The sequence below is a fragment of the Eubalaena glacialis genome, chromosome 17 (genome assembly GCF_028564815.1).
Source record: "Eubalaena glacialis isolate mEubGla1 chromosome 17, mEubGla1.1.hap2.+ XY, whole genome shotgun sequence".
Lineage (NCBI taxonomy): Eukaryota > Metazoa > Chordata > Mammalia > Artiodactyla > Balaenidae > Eubalaena > Eubalaena glacialis.
Genome location: NC_083732.1, coordinates 22,920,447 through 22,939,121, shown reverse-complemented (window position 1 = coordinate 22,939,121; position 18,675 = coordinate 22,920,447). Strand labels below are relative to the sequence as shown.

General features: G+C 37.3%; 1 protein-coding gene across 2 annotated transcripts in view; it reads right to left on the bottom strand.

Moving 5' to 3' along the window:
* Positions 1 to 15,018: 15,018 nt before the first annotated feature.
* Positions 15,019 to 18,675, bottom strand: part of PKIA (cAMP-dependent protein kinase inhibitor alpha) — a 95,737-nt gene continuing 92,080 nt past the window's right edge. The window contains exon 4 of one of the 2 annotated variants that reach the window (XM_061171597.1): positions 15,019 to 18,030. In XM_061171597.1, coding sequence (XP_061027580.1) covers positions 17,951 to 18,030 — 80 coding nt within the window. In that variant the 3' untranslated portion in view covers positions 15,019 to 17,950. The remainder of the gene's footprint in view (positions 18,031 to 18,675) is intronic. The other variant, XM_061171598.1, reaches the window with a different exon arrangement.

Here is an 18,675-nt window from a genome sequence, read left to right as displayed (position 1 = left end):
GATATTTACAAATTAATCTTAGCAGCTAAGATTGTCTTTTGAAACATGCTCCTTCTATTCAAAAATTATTCTGTATCATGAGCTTATAAGTATTTAAGTTAAATATTTATTAATGACATGACATACAACATATTTTACTATTATTTCTACTGAGGCAACATTTCAAAAATTGACTCAGATTTTGTTAAATCATAGTTTTAAAAATAACCTCAGTATATTTTTATTTTGACAAAATCTCCTGCATTTCTAACGTATAGTTTTAGTAAGCAATGCTATGTTCCTGTCAAGGCAGGTTTGATACTTCCCAAAGGGTTTTATTCTATTGCCAAGTGAAGGAACTTAACCAAACAAAGAAGCATACATTTCTCTGGCCATCTCTGACACAAGAGACCTTACCTCAGGAGAATGTATACAAAGAATATTCCACTTGGCTAAAGGTAACAAAGGCAAATCATACTGTAACCTTAGGACTGTGAGGCTTAGGGGAAGATATTTGTGACAAATGTATTAGAATTACCAGGCAAACATTTTAGTTTGATCAAAACTAGTTTCCTGAGGACTCAAATTTATGTGCATATATTTATGGCTTACAAGCCAGTTGAGTGAAAAGGGGGAATTGTGCTCCACAATGTCCTTGAAAGGCACTCATGTCCTTGGCTGCCACTGCTGACTTTTTCCCTTCTTGGTACCACGCTGATCCACCGTTGCTTTCCAGAGTGAGTAGCTTTTTAAACAAAATTCTAAAACAAAATCTCTTTGCTGTATTTTAAGAGACACAGACTATTTTTTCTTTTAGAACCGCATATGGCCACCAGGAGGCAGAAATCTATTGCTTATTATTTATCAATATTTACAGTAATATGATTAGAAAATAGAAATATAGAAAAATATAAAGGTATTTTTTATTTTACCCTTGAGGTAGATGAATGATGATTTAATTATTATTAAATAACTTGATTTTCCTATCTGAGAAACGTGTCTTATTTAACACAAATATTTATTCAAGGACAATTATAGAAAAAATTTGATTAATCAGAATGTCTATTATATAGAACTTGCTTAGGATTAAGAGGAGAATTTTTTTTTTTTTTAAGTTATACAATTTTTATTTATTTATTTATTTATTTATGGCTGTGTTGGGTCTTCGTTTCTGTGCGAGGGCTTTCTCTAGTTGCGGCAAGCGGGGGCCACTCTTCATCGCGGTGCGCGGGCCTCTCATCATCGCGGCCTCTCTTGTTGCGGAGCACAGGCTCCAGACGCGCAGGCTCAGTAATTGTGGCTAACGGGCCTAGTTGCTCCGCGGCATGTGGGATCGTCCCAGACCAGGGCTCGAACCCGTGTCCCCTGCATTGGCAGGCAGATTCTCAACCACTGCGCCACCAGGGAAGCCCCGAGAATTCTTTTTATTTAAAAATTATTTACAACAATAAAGATTTAAAAGTCAACTCTGCTGGTTTAGTAAATAGCTTCATACCCCCTATATATGCTGGCTGAGATTTTGAGGGCTTCAGGTCCAATTTGTTTTTAAATCAACAAAAAATACTTCTTTAGTATGTATGAATGATGTGTGAGTGTTATATCAATCATACAATCAATACTGTATGCTGGAAATAGGTATTTATTAAAGATAGCTTTCATGATATATCTAACTAGAGGAAGAGGAGTCTCTTAGTCTAGAAACTGGGGTAGGAGGAAAAGTCTGTAGATGAAAAGGGAGAATTTTTGGGGTAGTGTCTCATCTCTCTTTAGAGGACCTCATGAGTAATGGGAGGGCCTGGAGATCTTGGACTGAAGTTAACTAGATTGAAAATAAGAAACCTTCCTTTAATAAGCCAATTAATTTATACTCTCTCTGTTTTTCCTCTTTTTGATTTCCTTGGTGTTTATCAGACTCTTTGCCTGGTCTCAGTTTTACCAAGGGGCACCAAGAGAAAGGAATTTTGTCTGCACTTAAATCAGAAGGCTAAAAAGAAAACAGCTCTCAGAGGTGCCAGTAAGAAATCAACGTCATCAAATGATTGAGCCTCTCCAATGATTCCCCCTGTCCTCCTAGTGTCAATCCCTGATGGCTTCGTGTTTTATTTCATTTTGAGTACTTATGTTCCCTTCTACTATCTATTGACATTGTGAAACTGCAAAGGTAACAGTTGTAAGAAAAAGTTAGAGCTGAACTTGAACTGACCCTAAGACAGTCCTGAAGTAATTTTCCTCTCTCTTTCTCTTTTCCTCCCCATTCAAATTTTGCCCCTCAAAGTTTGACTTTCCTATAGTAGACTAGGGTAAATGTTCTAAGTATTTCACTTGCTAGCATCCAACTGAACTGGGTTTTATTCGTCTGTAAGCTTCACATGGTTGGAGATCATCCCTATGATTAAACCATTGTATAGAAAGCATCCTGAAAGTACCTCTCATGTAGAAGGGACTTATTCATCTTTGTTCAATAAGTGAATAAGTAAAACCTCTGTGCTATTGGATAGCACTACCCATAAAGAAGCAAAAACTATTTAACTATTCTCTCTGAGTTATCTAAGACTATAAATACATATTTCATAAAACAACACAGCAACAATATTAGTAACTAATGTTTATACTGAATTCCAGGCACTGTTTTCGGTGCCTTATATGTATTAACTAATTTCAACCTTTTAACATTCTTCTTATCTACTATTATTTAACACCTCTAAGAGATGCTATTATTACTTCCTTTTGCAGACAAGAAACTGATACCCAGAGTGGTTAAGGAAATTGGGCAAAATCATGCATTTACTTAGTAAGAAGTCTAGGTTCTGGGTCCATGCTATTAAAATCAGTCTCTCCTTCGTATATTTTCCAAGTGTTTCCTAAAATTGTCAGTCACTGGGAGTTCCACTGAATGGACAAATGAAAGCTCAAGGTGTCTCTCTGATATTTGGGAAACTTGTGAAATTTCTGACTTCTGGTGGTGGTGGCAGTTGGTATCCTCTACCACCTCTCCCATAGTTGGTAAATGACTCATTGGAAATTTGTAGTGATAGAGGTGAAAATTACTCTTGCCACCAGTGTCAGTTATGCATTCCTCCCCATCACTTTTCCTTATGCCCCTCTCCCTCCCCAGGACCTAGGGCTTATCTCCATACTTCCAGCTAACTTTACGTTGATCCTAGAAGCTTAGGTATGGAGCTCCTTTCCTTTCTTCTTTCTCCCACATGAAGTTAGGTAGTGGCTGAGGAGTGCAGAAAGAGCTAGGCAGAGGGATTGAGGGAAAAAGCTAGGGTTGGGAGGATGGAAAATGGCAAGCAATTAATTAGGTACTCCTGAGATTATAAGAATCGTGAAACGATAAAACAGAGGAAAGTAGTGATAAGTGAGTAGGAGGAGAGGAATGTGGAGAGACAAAATGTAAGTGAAGAAGCTTAAGTGAGAAAGTGGTGGAATGAGGCAGGTGGGCCGAGTAGGATGGAGTCAAAGAGGAAGACAGCTGTGTTAGGATATTGTCAGATTGAACCATGAAGGGAGGAACAGATGGTCATGTTTTCCTATTTTCAGCTGCAAATGCTGTCTTTGCAAAGTCCGACTCATTCAAAATATTCTTGTATGGGCTGGAAGCACAACAAGGCACTGTTCTGAGAGCAGAGAAAAAAACCAACACTGTGAAGCAATTGTGATTCCAACAAGTGGCAGGCTGAATACTGCTGGGTGTTTAACACATCAAGAAGTTGTTTACTCAGGATTCACTGTAGCATGGGACTCAAGGATGCAGTCCATTTTCATGTTTGCTCAAGTTGGCTGGAGTTAGGAAATGTCTTCATTGAGTTTTTTTTTTTTTTTTTTCCCCTTGATTAAGCCAATGAGGGAACACCTGTGGAACACACAAAATTTGAATTTTCTTAGAAATGTATTTTAAATCTCTTGAATCTGCAGAAGATAAATGACTAGGAAAACAAATGCTGTTTCCGAAGAATTGAATTTATAGGACCAGAGGGTGTGTGTAGTAATGAGAAGGGCTGGAGCAAAAGTTTGGGCAATTAAGTACCAAGGAAAAGGTTGTAAGCCTGCTGGGACTTAAGCCTGTTCAGTAGGAAATTGAAATCACTGTTACAGGCTTCACAAAGCTGCTGTCCATTTGATCTGTTGATGATCAAGGGGGTGAAACTCAGGTGAGAAAATAGGTGGATCATCCAGGAAAGGAGGGGAGAAGAGCAAATACCCAGTATCATGCAACTTAGAAGAGCTGAGCAGACACGGAGCCGGTGGTTTAGGACTGAACGGAAACTGGGCCTGCATGGACCAGGGAATACAGTGGTTTGAAGGACCTGTGTTTTCTCGGGTAGAGATCCTCTAGGACAGGGGTCCCCAACCACCGGGCCGAGGACCGGTACCGGTCTGTGGCCAGGGCCGCACAGCAGGAGATGAACAGTGGGCAAGAAAACGAAGCTTCATTTGCCGCTCTCCATAGCTCCCCATCGCTTGCATTACCACCTGAACTATCCCCTTCCCTTATCCCCACCCCCCAACCCTCGGTGCCGCTATCCATGGAAAAATTGTCTTCCACCAAAATGGTCCCTGGTGCCAGAAGGGTTGGGGACTGCTGCTCTAGAAGACAGATGGGTTAGCACAAGGTTTATTATTTCTGGGCTACAAGTTGACCTGACAAACCCTAGGCTAGAACCCTGCAGAAGAGCAACCTGTATTAGGTGATGGTTCTATAAGAGCGGATGTGGATTCACCATTTTATCAGTCTCATGAGATGTAGCACTTTGCAGGGCATGGTGACTAGAAGGGAACCTGACTGGGGTTTCTCAGGTGTTGGAATGTTCTGATCCTTGATCTGGATGCTGGTTACCTGAGTGTGATCATTTAATAAAAATCCATAAAACTGCACACTTATGTGCACTTTTTTTTTTACTACTTAATTTTACTTCAACAAAGTTAAAAGAATATTGATGCCTGGGCATTACCTTGCAATAAAATCAAAATCGAAGGAGATAGGGCCACATTCTTAATATGTTTTAAAAGTTTTCCAGGTGATTCTGACAAGAAGCCAGATTTGAGAATCACTGAGAAAGAACTATACACACGTAGGCACACTCTATACCCCTATGTCCCCAAAGTGAATCCTTTCTCTGCTTAATCCTTGGAAAGCAGAATAGGGTATATAATTTGTGATGTGCAATATGGGAGTCAGACCACTTGAAATGTAGCTAGACTGACTTGAGATACGTGTATAAAACAGACACTGGATTTTGAAGAATTGGCACCAAAACAAAATGAAAAAAGAATGTATCATTGATTTTTATATTGATTACATATTAATGGACATATTTTTAGATATACTGGTTTATTTTACTGCTTTCTTTTTATTTTAATGTGGCTACTAGAAAATGTTAAATTGCATGTTTGGCTTGTATTATTGTTCTATTAGACAGCTCTGGTATAGTTTGAAAAACATGGGAAATGTCAGAGAAGATAGACATAGGTTTCAGTCTTGGCTTTACAACACAAAAGCTGCATGGTCTTGGACAAGACACTTGACCTCTCTGAGCCTTATGTTGCTAATTTATAAGGAAATAGTATACTCATATTTCAGAGTAATTGTGAGAAATGGGGTTAATATAATCAAGCATCCAACACATGTTTGGAACATGATAGCTATTATTACCCTGAGAGAAGATCGAGTCTTCTCCCCCCTTCCTATGGTGCTAAAAGACATTTTTTTCCTCACACTTGCACCACATGTTGTCAGCTGAGAGATATAGTGTCTATAGAAACTGAGGGGTACATCAGGGCATGAGTAGAAATCATGGATAAAGGACAGCAGCAGCTGCTTTGCCAGGCAGGATTCTTTGCCAGGATGCACGCATCTTTCCTGCTTCTCATTTTTCCTCTGACGTCTGTTTTTTTCAGCTGCTGGATTCTTAACCTTGGTATAAGTCCTTGTGTCTGCTTTCATCTTGAAGCCCTTAGCCTGCCTTTAAAAACTTAACTCTCACTTTCAAAATTCTTCTGTTTCTATGTTAGGCCCTTTGGCATGGACCCCAACTGTTTCTCAGGGTCTTTGTGCCTGAGACATGCCCCAATGCCCACACTCTTCCCTATGAGTGATTCCTTGGAGCTTGGTCTGCCAGCTGCTGAGGAGCTGTCAGACACACCCATGAGTTCTCAGTGACTTTCATAATCTGGGTCTCCCAGGTTCCCTTCCTTAGGGTCTCAGATTTCTACTCCTCCACCTGGCTTGGTGTCTCTCCTCAGAATGTGCTCTAGCTAATTTGGATAACTTTTAAAATATATGACCCCATGTTTTCCTACCTCTGTACCTCAGTTTATGTCATTTTGTTTTCTATGTAGAATGTCTAATATCTCTTTCTTCAATGAATAAATATATCAATAGGCGAATTCTAGCAAACATTTAGAGAAGAGCTAACACCGATCCTTCTCAAACTCTTCCAAAAAAGTGCAGAGGGAGAAACACTCCCAAATTCATTCTATGAAGCCACCATCACCCTGATACCAAAACCAGAAAAAGATATCACAAAAAAAGAAAATTATAGACCAATATCACTGATGAACATAGATGCAAAAATCCTGAACAAAATACTAGCAAACAGAATCCAATAACACATTAAAAGAATCATACACCATGATCAAGTGGGATTTATCCCAGGGATGTAAGGATTCTTCAAAACAAGCAAATCAATCAATGTGATACACCACATTAACAAATTAAGGAATAAAAACCATATGATCATCTCAATAGATACAAAAAAAGCTTTTGACAAAATTTAATACCCATTTATGATAAAAACTCTCCAGAAAATGGGCATAGAGGGAACCAGCCTCAACATAATAAAGGCCATATATGACAAACCCACAGCAAGCAACATACTCAATGGTGAAAAACTGAAAGCATTTCCACTAAGACCAGGAACAAGACAAGGGTGTCCACTCTCGTCACTCTTGTTCAATATAGTTTTGGAAGTCCTAGCCACGGCAATCAAGGAAGAAAAGGAAATAAAAGGAACCCAAATTGGAAAAGAAGAAGTAAAATTGTCACTGTTTGCAGATGACATGATACTATACATAGAAAATCCTAAAGATGCCACCAGAAAACTACTAAACTAAACAATGAACTTGGTAAGGTGGGGGGATACAAAATTAATGCACAGAAATCTCTGGCATTCCTATGCACCAACAACGAAAAATCAGAAAGAGAAATTAAGGAAACAATCCCATTTACCATCGCAACAAAAAGAATAAAATACCTAGGAATAAACCCGCCTAAGGAGTCAAAAGACTTGTACTCAGAAAATTATAAAACACTGATGAAAGAAATCAGAGATGACATAAACAGATGGAGAAATATACCATGTCCTTGGGTTGGAAGAATCAATATTGTGAAAATGACTATACTACCCAAAGCAATCTACAGATTCAATGCAATACCTATCAAACTACCAATGGCATTCTTCACAAAATTAAAACAAAAAATTTTACACTTTGTATGGAAACACAAAAGACCCCAAATAGCCAAAGCAATCTTGAGAAAGAAAAACAGAGTTGGAGGAATCAGGCTCCCCAACTTCAAACTATACCACAAAGCTACGGTAATCAAGACAGTATGATACTGGCACAAAAACAGAAATATAGATCAATGGAACAGGATAGAAAGCCCAGAGATAAACCCACGCACATATGGTCACCTAATCTTTGACAAAGGAGGCAAGAACATACAATGGAGAAAAGACAGCCTCTTCAATTAGTGGTGCTGGGAAAACTGGACAGCTACATGTAAAAGAATGAAATTAGAACACTACCTAACATCATACACAAAAATAAACTCCAAATGGATTAAAGACCTAAATGTAAGACCAGACACTATAAAACTCCTAGAGGAAAACATGGGAAAAACACACTTTGACATAAATCACAGCAAGATCTTCTTTGACCCACCTCCTAGAGTAATGGAAATGAAAACAAAAATAAACAAATAGGACTTAATTAAACCTAAAAGCTTTTGCACAGCAAAGGAAAGCATAAACAAGACAAAAAGACAACCCTCAGAATGTGAGAAAATATTTGCAAATGAAACAACAGACAAAGGATTAATCTCCAAAATATATAAACAGCTCATGGAGCTCAGTATCAAAAAAACAAGCAATCCAATTAAAAAATGGGCAGAAGACCTAAACAGACATTTCATCAGGGAAGACATACAGATGGCCAAGAGGCACATGAAAAGATGCTCAACATCACTAATTATTAGAGAAATGCTAATCAAAACTACAATGAGGTATCACCTCACGCTGGTCAGAATGGCCATTATCAAAAAATCTAGAAACAATAAATGCTGGAAAGGGTGTGGTGAAAAGGGAACCCTCCTGCACTGTTGGTGGGAATTTAATTTGATACAACCACTATGGAGAACAGTATGGAGGTTCCTTAAAAAACTAAAAATAGAACTACCATATGACCCAGCAATCCCACTACTGGGCATATACCCTGAGAAAACCATAATTCAAAAAGAGACATGTACCACAGTGTTCATTGCAGCACTATTTACAATAGCCAGTACATGGAACCAACCTAAATGTCCAATGAGGGATGAATGGATAAAGAAGATATGGCACATATATACAATGGAATATTACTCAGCCATAAAAAGAAACAAAATTGAGTTTTTTCTAGTGAGGTGGATGGAGTTAGAGTCTGTCATACAGAGTGAAGCAAGTCAGAAAGAGAAAAACAATACTGTATGCTAACACATATATATGGAATCTAAAAAAAAAAAAAAAGGTACCGATGAACCTAGTTGCAGGGCAGGAATAAAGATGTAGACATGGAGAATGGACTTGAGGACACGGGGTGGGAGGGAGAAGCTGGAGCAAAGTGAGAGTAGCATCGACATATATATACTACTGAATGTAAAATAGTTAGCTAGTGGGAAGCAGCAGCATAGCACAGGGAAATCAACTCGGTGCTTTGTGATGACCTAGAGGGGTGGGATAGGGAGGATGGGAGGGAGGCTCAAGAAGGAGGGGATATGGGGACATAGATATGCATATGGCTGATTCACTTTGGTGTACAACAGAAACTAACACAGCATTGTGAAGCAATTATACTCCAATAAAGATCTATTACAAAAAAAATCATTCCAGTGTTCCCCATGATCTTTCCTATTGAGTGACATTTCTCCCCAAGAATCTATATGGGATATTCCATGTTCATCTATTATTGCTCATTATACTTAGATATTTATAGATATGTATGTACTTGGCTTACCATTACTATTATAAATGAGTACACTTTAATAAACCTTAGGGTCCCATGTGGCCCTGTCTTTGTATGGAGCCACATTCAAAAGAAGTCTAATCAAAAAACCAGAAATAACTGAAAAGTATTCCCAATATTTACATGTATCTCTTTGAGAATATTAAATAATATCTAATTAACAACCTATAAAAATGCTCTTTTCTGTCCTTCTGTCCACACTACATTGATACAGTTCTCTGTTTCTTCATTGAAGCCTCTTACTTGTCAAACCCCAAAAACTTGCTTTTGGAAACTCAGTTTCATAGCTTTTTCTAATCCTCTAATTCTTAGCTCTTCATTATACAAATTGACTTAAAAATGCTAGCTTGATAATTTTTTTGTCTGCTTCAATCATTAACTGTTTTACCCCCCAATAAAGAACAACTGTGGTCCTGTTTCTTCATGAAAAAATTCTCCTTTTTTCCTCTTATCACTCTAATAAGTGATAGATCACTCTAATAGATCACTCTGTGTCTAGATCTATTCTCCCACTTTTGTGTTACAAAGGCCTGGGAGTCAGCTGAGCAAAATATAAATTCTCATTAGACAGTGGAATAGAAGAAAAGTTCCTTATAACAAGGAATGGAGTGGTGATGGGGAAGGCTGGGAATACTGATAGAAAAACTATGGGCACCATCATATATTTCAGTTTCTATTGGTCAAAGATTTTGTGGTCTTTTTAAAAAATTTTACTCCTTACTGCACCTAACACAGAGACTTAAACTTACTAAAAGCTCATTAAATACTTCCTAAATAAATGTGATGACTTACCGATTTTTATTTAGGACCATCTGGGAAAGCAGGTTCTGTTTAAGTTGTCACTCCCTAGCTATAGCTATTTTTACATAACTTTTTGCTCTTAAAATTCACAGTTATGTATTGTTTTATGGATTTCAAAAAGCATGTGGGATAAAAGAAAACTTAGAAATTTAACGGGACAGTCATAATAGTCACACCATCCTACTCAAGTGAAATGTGTAAAATGAATCATGGCAGCCAAAGTGCAAACATGTGTTCTGTTAAAAATTACCTACACCATTACCTTGGCCACCTTCTTATTTCTTGGTTTCAGAGTCAAAAAAGTACATAATACTTCTTTAGTCCTGTTAGGTTTCCAGTGTTAATTTGATTACTACTATTTTTCTGTTTCTTTCAACTGAGACAATATTCAGGAAAAAGAATTTAAGGTCATATATATATATATATATATAAATATATATATATATATATATATATATACACACACATATATCAGCAAGAAACATGTTTTTATATACTCAAAGAAAGCATATATCAATATCAATGTGCTTTCTTTGAGTATATAAAAGCATGTTTCTTTTATTATTTCCCCTTTTTTTTCTATGAAGTCCTGCTGTTGAAGTTCATCATATTCTTATCAGAACTCCCATTTCTTTAGGCTATTACTGTATATTAGAGTACATTTCTGTAAAGCATACTCTTAGAAACTCCAGTGTACACTTGTTTAAGGCCCACAAACATCTCCCCAGAGATCTTCCTCTCTGGCTAATGTTTTACTTAGGCCAGGAGATTAAGATGCAACCTCCTTTTTTGGCTAATAAAAATTCCAGCAAACTGAAGGGAATTCATACTACAGAATGCCAATAAATACCAAGGTCACTACTTAACTAAATGACATACTCTGACTTGCTCATTTATTTCTATATTGTACCATTAAACAGCTCATCTCCATTAAGTCGTATCAAATCTTCGTGTGTATGTGTGTAAATGTGCAGCATAGAGTTTGAGAATCAAATTTAAAAATAGTTTATTGCACACACTAGGAAAACAAGTGATAGAAATCAAGTGTTTATCTTCTGTAATGCAATATTATGTAGCTTTTACTATTTTCAAACATTAACTTTATCTCTGAATTGCATTTCCCCCTAATAGACCTGTGTGTAAACCTCTCAACTATATTGTGAGCTTCGGGGGGGCAGACATTTATTTATTAATATTTGTTGAGTATCTAATAGACAACAAGGATACAAAGATAAATAAAGGAGGGCTGCTGCCCTCAAGGAACTCATATTCTAGTTGGAGAAATACACATGAAAACAAATTGCTATGGTCTAGTGAGATATGTTTGCAGACCAAGTGTTAGGGGAGCAAAGTATATAGAACAGTTAATTTCCCAGGATGGGGTTTGGGAATGGGGATGCAAGTCCAAAAGGCTCTATAAAAAAGGGTGAAGTGAGGCATAGTGTGAAAGGATCAATGACAATTTGCCAACAAGCATGAAGAAGGACATCTTAGGAAAAGGAAAACAGCTACACAGAGCAAGGAGTTATATAAAAATAAAATATGGCACTTATACCAAAAAGTGTTGTCTGGCTAAATTTAAGGATTTTTTAAATTAGAGGAGTGAAACCATCAGACTTATGTGTTAGAAAGATACTTCTGGTTGCAAGATGGATAGAAAGGGTGTCAGACAAGGTAGGCCATTGCTCAGACATTATATTAGATAAGAGATGATTTAAAGGGTTGAAGTGTAGACAAAAAGAAGTGGGAAGTTTCAAGAAGTAGTTAAAATTAGAATTGATGGACTGAAAAAAATTGGAGGAAGAAGAGTTAAGAGAAGTCTGAGAATTTTGATTTAAGGTTGCTGAGGAACCAGTATTACCATTATATGAGATCTGTAGCATATGAAGGAAAGCAGGTGTGGGAATGGTCTCATATACTGGATTTAGCGTCTGAATGTTGAATTTTAAGACTCTTTTGGGAAATCCATGTTGAGTTATCCAATAGGTCAGGTGATTAGGAAAATCCCTGGGCCTGGGATATGGGATTCATCATGGTAAATATGGTGATTGATGGTGTTGGAGTGGAAGAGGAGTGAAGAGTGGGATTGGAGAAGAGGAAAAAGGATGGAATTCCAGGGAGGTAGTGGGGACGTAGAGAAGGAAGAACTAGTCAAGGAGAGTGAGGAGTTGCCAGAGAGAAAAGGACAAAAGATAACTAAATTTAAAACAGCTGGAAAAAATAATGAAGGCAAATGAAACATCTCAAAAAAAAAAAAATTCCACGGTAAGATTAAATGCCATACATAGGGTAGGCTAATAAAATATATATAAACTATCCATTATATTTCATCACTTGGATTGATATATTTATCTAGGTCTAATTCAGAGAATTAGAGTGGGACTGGGTACAAAGATGTTAAGTGTTTTTGCTTGTATGTGGCTGCTGTTTAGAGGAACTGGTAATACCACTGACAGTCATCCCAGGGTATAATGAAACAGAGAACTCTAAAACATCACAAGATAATCTTGCCCATCTCTGGATGTATGGGCCCTAGGTTAGTGCCTATACATGTAACAACCACTCCTATGAAGACGTGGACACTGTAGGATCTGGGAATGTAGCAAAGAAACATTATGGGGAGAATGTGGTCAGAGAGAAAGGACACATACATACGTAATGGAAGATATGAACCTGGAGGAGAAAACAGACTTTTTCTTGGGATATGTAGATTCCATCCTTAAGAAGGCTTTTATTATGCAACTATACTGTTCCATACTAATATCAATCAAAATTATAAAATCATTCACTTTGATTTTAGGTGAAGCTTGAGATCTCTGTAACATCATCACTTTTTAATTTCCACATTGGCCAGGGCTTCAGTGACAATTACTGAGAATCCAGGAGCTACTAAAGATGTCATTGGTAATGAAAAAAATTTAGCTGGAAGTCAAATTGCAAAAGGATGAGAAATAAGGAGAAGCATGAAAACAGGGAGCGTAGATTGTTATTTTGGGAAACAAGTAGTGAAGGAAAGAGGGGAACTTGAGAACTTGAGCACATTTGCGGAAAAGGGTAAGGTCAGTGAAGAGGAAAGGATAATTAACAGATCTCCTGTTAAGGTCAGAAAGAAAATGGTTTAAAAACCTCAGATGAAGGAATAATCTTAGACAGGAAGAGGAAAACTTCCTCTGTCCCCAGGGACATGAAAAAAGTAGCTGTGCAGCACTTATGTCTAAACTGAGGTTGTAAACAATGAATAAACATTGTTATAAACTTTTTACAGTCATCCAGAGGACAAGCAAAGAGAGACGGTTTGGTTGATTTTGATCGGACAAGAGTGTGAGAAAGACGAGAAAGCAAGGAAATTGAAAGCACTGAAGAGAAAGATTAACAGGGATTCCAGACTGAGAAGAGAGCTGCTGAGAAAATATCCATCTTGTTATGGTCAGGAAGTAAATGTGGTGCAAATTAGAAAGGTAATGGGTGATAGTCAGGTGTTTTTTTAATTTTGACTTCACAATGAGAGATGGCCGGGACCCCAAATTCCTATATCCTGGACTAGACAGGTGCAAAACATTTACAAGAAGAGACACGAGAGGCTAATGCAAACTGGTGGCACTGTTTGCTAGTATTTTGTCCCAAATCCCTATGTAGTGTTTTATCCTCATGACCTGAGTAAGAAGAACTTAAAGATCTACATCCTTTTTTGCCTCTTTGGCTTAAGTCCTTCCCTGGATCCAGGCTGAGTGCTATTTGATGCTTGTTTTCTCCTGAGCCCTGCCTTGGTCTCTGCTTGGTCTTTACTGCCTGTATGTGGTAACAGTAATATTTTGAAAAGAGAGCAACACTAAGATAAAAAAAAGTTAAACTCTTTGCTCCTCTATTCCAAGATGTTATCCTTAATATAGTAAAACCCTGTGTGTCTGTGAGCACTCCTTTTTGTTGATTCATTTTAAAGTTTTTCAGTGAACAGGTTGGGTGCATCAGGAAGCCTTGTACTTCTTCTAGATAAGTGGTTCTCAAGTTGTGGAGGTGAGAGTAGGAGGGAAAAAAAAAGATATGAATGTATCCCAGGGAATGTTTCCAAGGGGAAGAGAGTGCTCATATCTCTGTGTGTGCAGGAGGAGGAGGGAGCATTGTAAAAACTTTCAGGGGGTACTGATAAACACCTGTCTTTCTTCTGACTGAAAATCACTGTCCTACAGGTGAGCAGGTAAGAAGACAGGAGTGACATTGGAGTTTAATATTTGAGAGGTGGGATGGCTCTGGTAGGTGATAGAGTCCAGGAAGTGGGCTACCAGGGTGGAACGGAAGTGAAAAGTTTTGGAGTAGAGGCCGGGAAAAATGAGGCTGGAATGCTGGGTATGTCCACCACAGGGTGGCTGAGCTTTGGCTTTCTCCTTTATTACCTGCAACACTTTCCCGAGCATCAAGTACATAGTGTGTGTTCAATAAATACTCTTAATAGACTGTGTACATTTCAGAAAAATGTATTACTTTTAATATCAATTATGTGAGCATGCAACATTGCTAAATACAAAAGTCATACAAGCTCACAAATGACTTCAGAGACTGCCACTTGTAATTAAAGAACAATTTAGGCCCTATTAAGACATCATAAACATAGATCCGTTCCTGTTTTCACCTATGGCTATACATTTTCACCCTATTACTACTGGCTTCGCTCAGAAACTCTATTGCCCGCAGTTACATTTCTTTACCCCTTAATGCTTCTCTGAAGAGAAATAGCCATTATCAGTCATCTTCTAAAACGGTGTATTTCCACTGTGCCTGAGTAAGACTCAAGTGTTGGGCATTTACAGTACACAGCTTTGGGGATATTGCCTAAAAATTGGAGGCTTCCTGTCTATTATCTGTTGGAAAAACATTTCTATGAATTTATGATATCAATATGTCAGCATAGGATACTTACAATTGATAAAAGGTAAATTTGAAAAGTTTACACTTGTTGCAAGTAAGTTGAAAAACGGAAAATTTCAATTTCTAGTTAATTAAACAAAATGAGTAGCATGGAACATAAAAAGTTTGAACCATGCTAAGTTTACAGGCTCCATGTCAGAAAAATGTCTTCTGGGAAGTATACCACAAAAAAATAAGTTGAAATTAAATTTATTATTATTATTTTTTAGATAAAAGTGCTACTCGCATCTGTGTCATTGCTCATCTAGGTAACCTTGAGAAAAACAATTGCCCTTTCTGGGACTCAGTTTCCTCCTAAAATATGGAGGCTGATCCAGTCCATCTCTAAAAGTTCCCTTCCAGATAAACATGCTCTGTAACTGGCTTCAACTTTAGGGCGTCTGCAGTAGAAACCTCCCCGGAGACAGATAAACACAGTTTCAAATTTTATTCATCATTTATTAGCTTTTCAAGCTTGTAAAAGTTATACCTTATTGAGCCTTAATTTCCTTATTTGTGAAATGGAATAACGCTACCTCTTTAATTGAATTGTTTGAGAATTAAATGGGATAATATGTGCTGTGAAGTGAATGGCATAAAGTCAGTTGGTTAACAGGAATTCAATGTGTATTATCAAATCAGTGTCTTAGTTTTCTACTCTTTCTTTCTCTCCTTAAAAATTCAATTCCTTGTATGTTACTGACTTGCAAGTAAAAGATATTATGATAAAATTTGGAAGATACTATGAACTTTTGCTGAGCAACATTTGTAGGATGTGAATGTTTTGGAAAGCTGATTTTTATTTTCTGGCTTGGGAATACCTCTGGATTTGAATATAGCAGACAAAGTAGCAGTAAGAGGTCAAAAATAATTCAAAAGCTCCATATGACTTCACAATTTAGCAACTATTATATATTCAAAGACAGGCATGATACCACATGCATTAATAATAGTATATCACACAGGAATATAAATCCTCCACATATACTCAGCACTAGTCCTAAACTTTACAGAATCACATGAAATCAGTTTGGAATTCCACAATTTTAAGGATGAAGAGAACTTTACCTAGAATCACAAGAAAGCTATGAGGATAATAAATAAGGATATTAAAAAGTGATTGTATGGGTTGGATGTGCTAAATAGTCTAGCAGAAATTGTCTAAAATAGCCCCAGGAACCTCTTTTCCCACTTGCGAGTCTATTAATAGGTGGATTTGTTTGAATGTTAACTGGACATTTTGGATCCTACTGGGTTAAGCAGAAGGAAGTACTCTAAAATTTAATCTTTCCTATTGTCTCAAAGACTCACACTGTTAACATTTTTTCTAGTAATATGTGATTGAGGACCATGTGATACCCATGCCCTTATTCCACTCATTCAAAAAGTACTGTAAAGGGAGATGAGGGCAGACTTACCTTTCATCCTTTATGTAACTACAAAGGAGGGTTGAGTTCCTGGTAAGTCCATATAGATTATCTGTTGAAACGCTGCTTAACCTACTTCACATGGGATTGTATCTAAGACCTCAAAGACAGTTAAGTGGGGTCTTTATTGCAAAGGGTCTTCCTGTTGCCTGCCATTTGTCCAGTAATTCATGAGCCATTGGCATATTACTGGTGCCTTATATATTACCACTGAGAAATGATTTCATAATACTGACCAGTGGGATTACACAGCTCATAGAAACTTTCCATATAAGAACCATGATGTCAAAACACAGCAGAGGCCACTAACAGTATTAATGAGGATTTTGTCAGCTTCTAATGATGATTATTATTGTATCAGAATGTAATTCACACTAATTATTAGTAAAAGTTTACAAACATTAGAAAGTGCATAATAACATTTGGATCTGATAGGGCTGAAAAAAGACATGAAAAACACAACACAAGGGCTTTACTTTTGTGATTGGTGTCCACATGATTGCAAGATCATTTTCTACATCTTTTGCTGCTCCCTGGAGATAAGTTGTCCTCCAAATTTTAATAGTATCATACAGCACTGTGATAAATTTGATTCCATAGAAGAAAATATTTCCCATGCTTAGTATTATCTTGTATTCTCTTTCCCACCTCCCCAATTCTCAAAAATCCTCATAATTGGAAATAAAAATATTCGTTGGAAAAAGTTCTCCACTTGGGAATAAGACAAAATTTGCAGTTTGAATTCTGGTCTGTGTAGACACCAAGCAGACTGAATTCAGGTAATATTCACATTAATGGATATTTTCAAATGCCTGTATAATAAGCAAAGGAGTCTTGATGAATCTGTTAGACTTAATTCATCAGCTGTGAATTAAGGGGAAAGATTAAGTTTTAAAAAATGTGTGTTCTGTCCTGTGCACACCACCACACTCTGGAGCAGAATTTTTAGGCAGCCCTTTTAAAAATGAGTAGTATAAAAATTCACAGTAACGTACATCATTTTTGTTTTTCATAAGCAATCAAAGAAGGGGGCAGTGCTGAGCATCTATATTGTATAATACAAAACAGTGTAAATAACACAGCAGGAACACACAGATACATAATGCTAAAAACAGTGCTTTCTGGATGGTTCTTTTACTGGGTGAATACTTGGGCCAGAGTTATTTAAACTCTGGGGTTCAACCAACCCTTTGCGATTAGACATAATTAAATCCTCTGACATTGTGAGGGGCCAGATGCTACAGGAAGAATCATCATCTAGGTCGGTGCTACTCTCTACAAGCATTTAATCATATGGTCAAGTGAAAGGATCCGTACAAAAATGACATCCAAACACAAGCCACATGATTTCAACCATTGCTGATGCCAGAGGTAGAGAAAAGTCTGTCTGCAGCCACAGCCTCTGCCCCCATTTTTAACATAACAAGCAGGTTCCTGCAATGCAGCACAGCCATTTTCTTTTCCCCCTTTTCACTCTTGGAAATAAATGCATTCCAGCCAGGCCTGGAGATTTGAGACATTGTCAGGTGTTGATGAAGATCGATCAAAGTGGAGTGTTAACTTTCAGATTTTGCTGCTTCTCCCTGGGCTTCCCCACTTTGTTCTGTCGAATTTCGCTGCGCATCTTCTTCACCTTCTGTTAGGGACATAAAAAAGGATAAAGGCAAAATAAAAATGACTGCTTATATTTACTGACTCTCAGTATATATATCATATTGGGAATTTCAGAAATACTCAAGTCTGAAATTCTCATCGAGACAAGTATATTTTCTTGGTAATCAATTCCCCATCAAGAAAACAGCTTAAGTGTTTCAAGGGCTGACTAATTCTGGTTCTGGAACAGCATGGCTCAAAAACAAAATAATAACTGAATTTTTAGAATGGTTAGTGATGCTCTATGCTTCTGATAAATAGCTAGGAAATCTCATGGCCAGGTCATGGCATGGCACTTGTACTTTCATAGGTTGCAGAAATCATATGTGTCTTTAGGAAGAAATCAGAAGTAGGGAACAAGTTTCCCTTTTGATGCCTGACTATCTTATATTAAGAAATATTTTAAAATTACATTTTACATTATTCTGAACACTTGATGATAACCTAGCTGACTTCTCATAGGTTTAATTAATTTAAATTAAAAGCAACAGTGGAAGGACATTATGTCAGCTGGTTAGTCCCTTGTCAAATAGTCATGATGGCCTCTGACCTGCCCTTACAGAACATATGTACAAATCCAATAAAACCACTTTCATAACTGCACCCTTAGCAACAATCTCAGCCATAG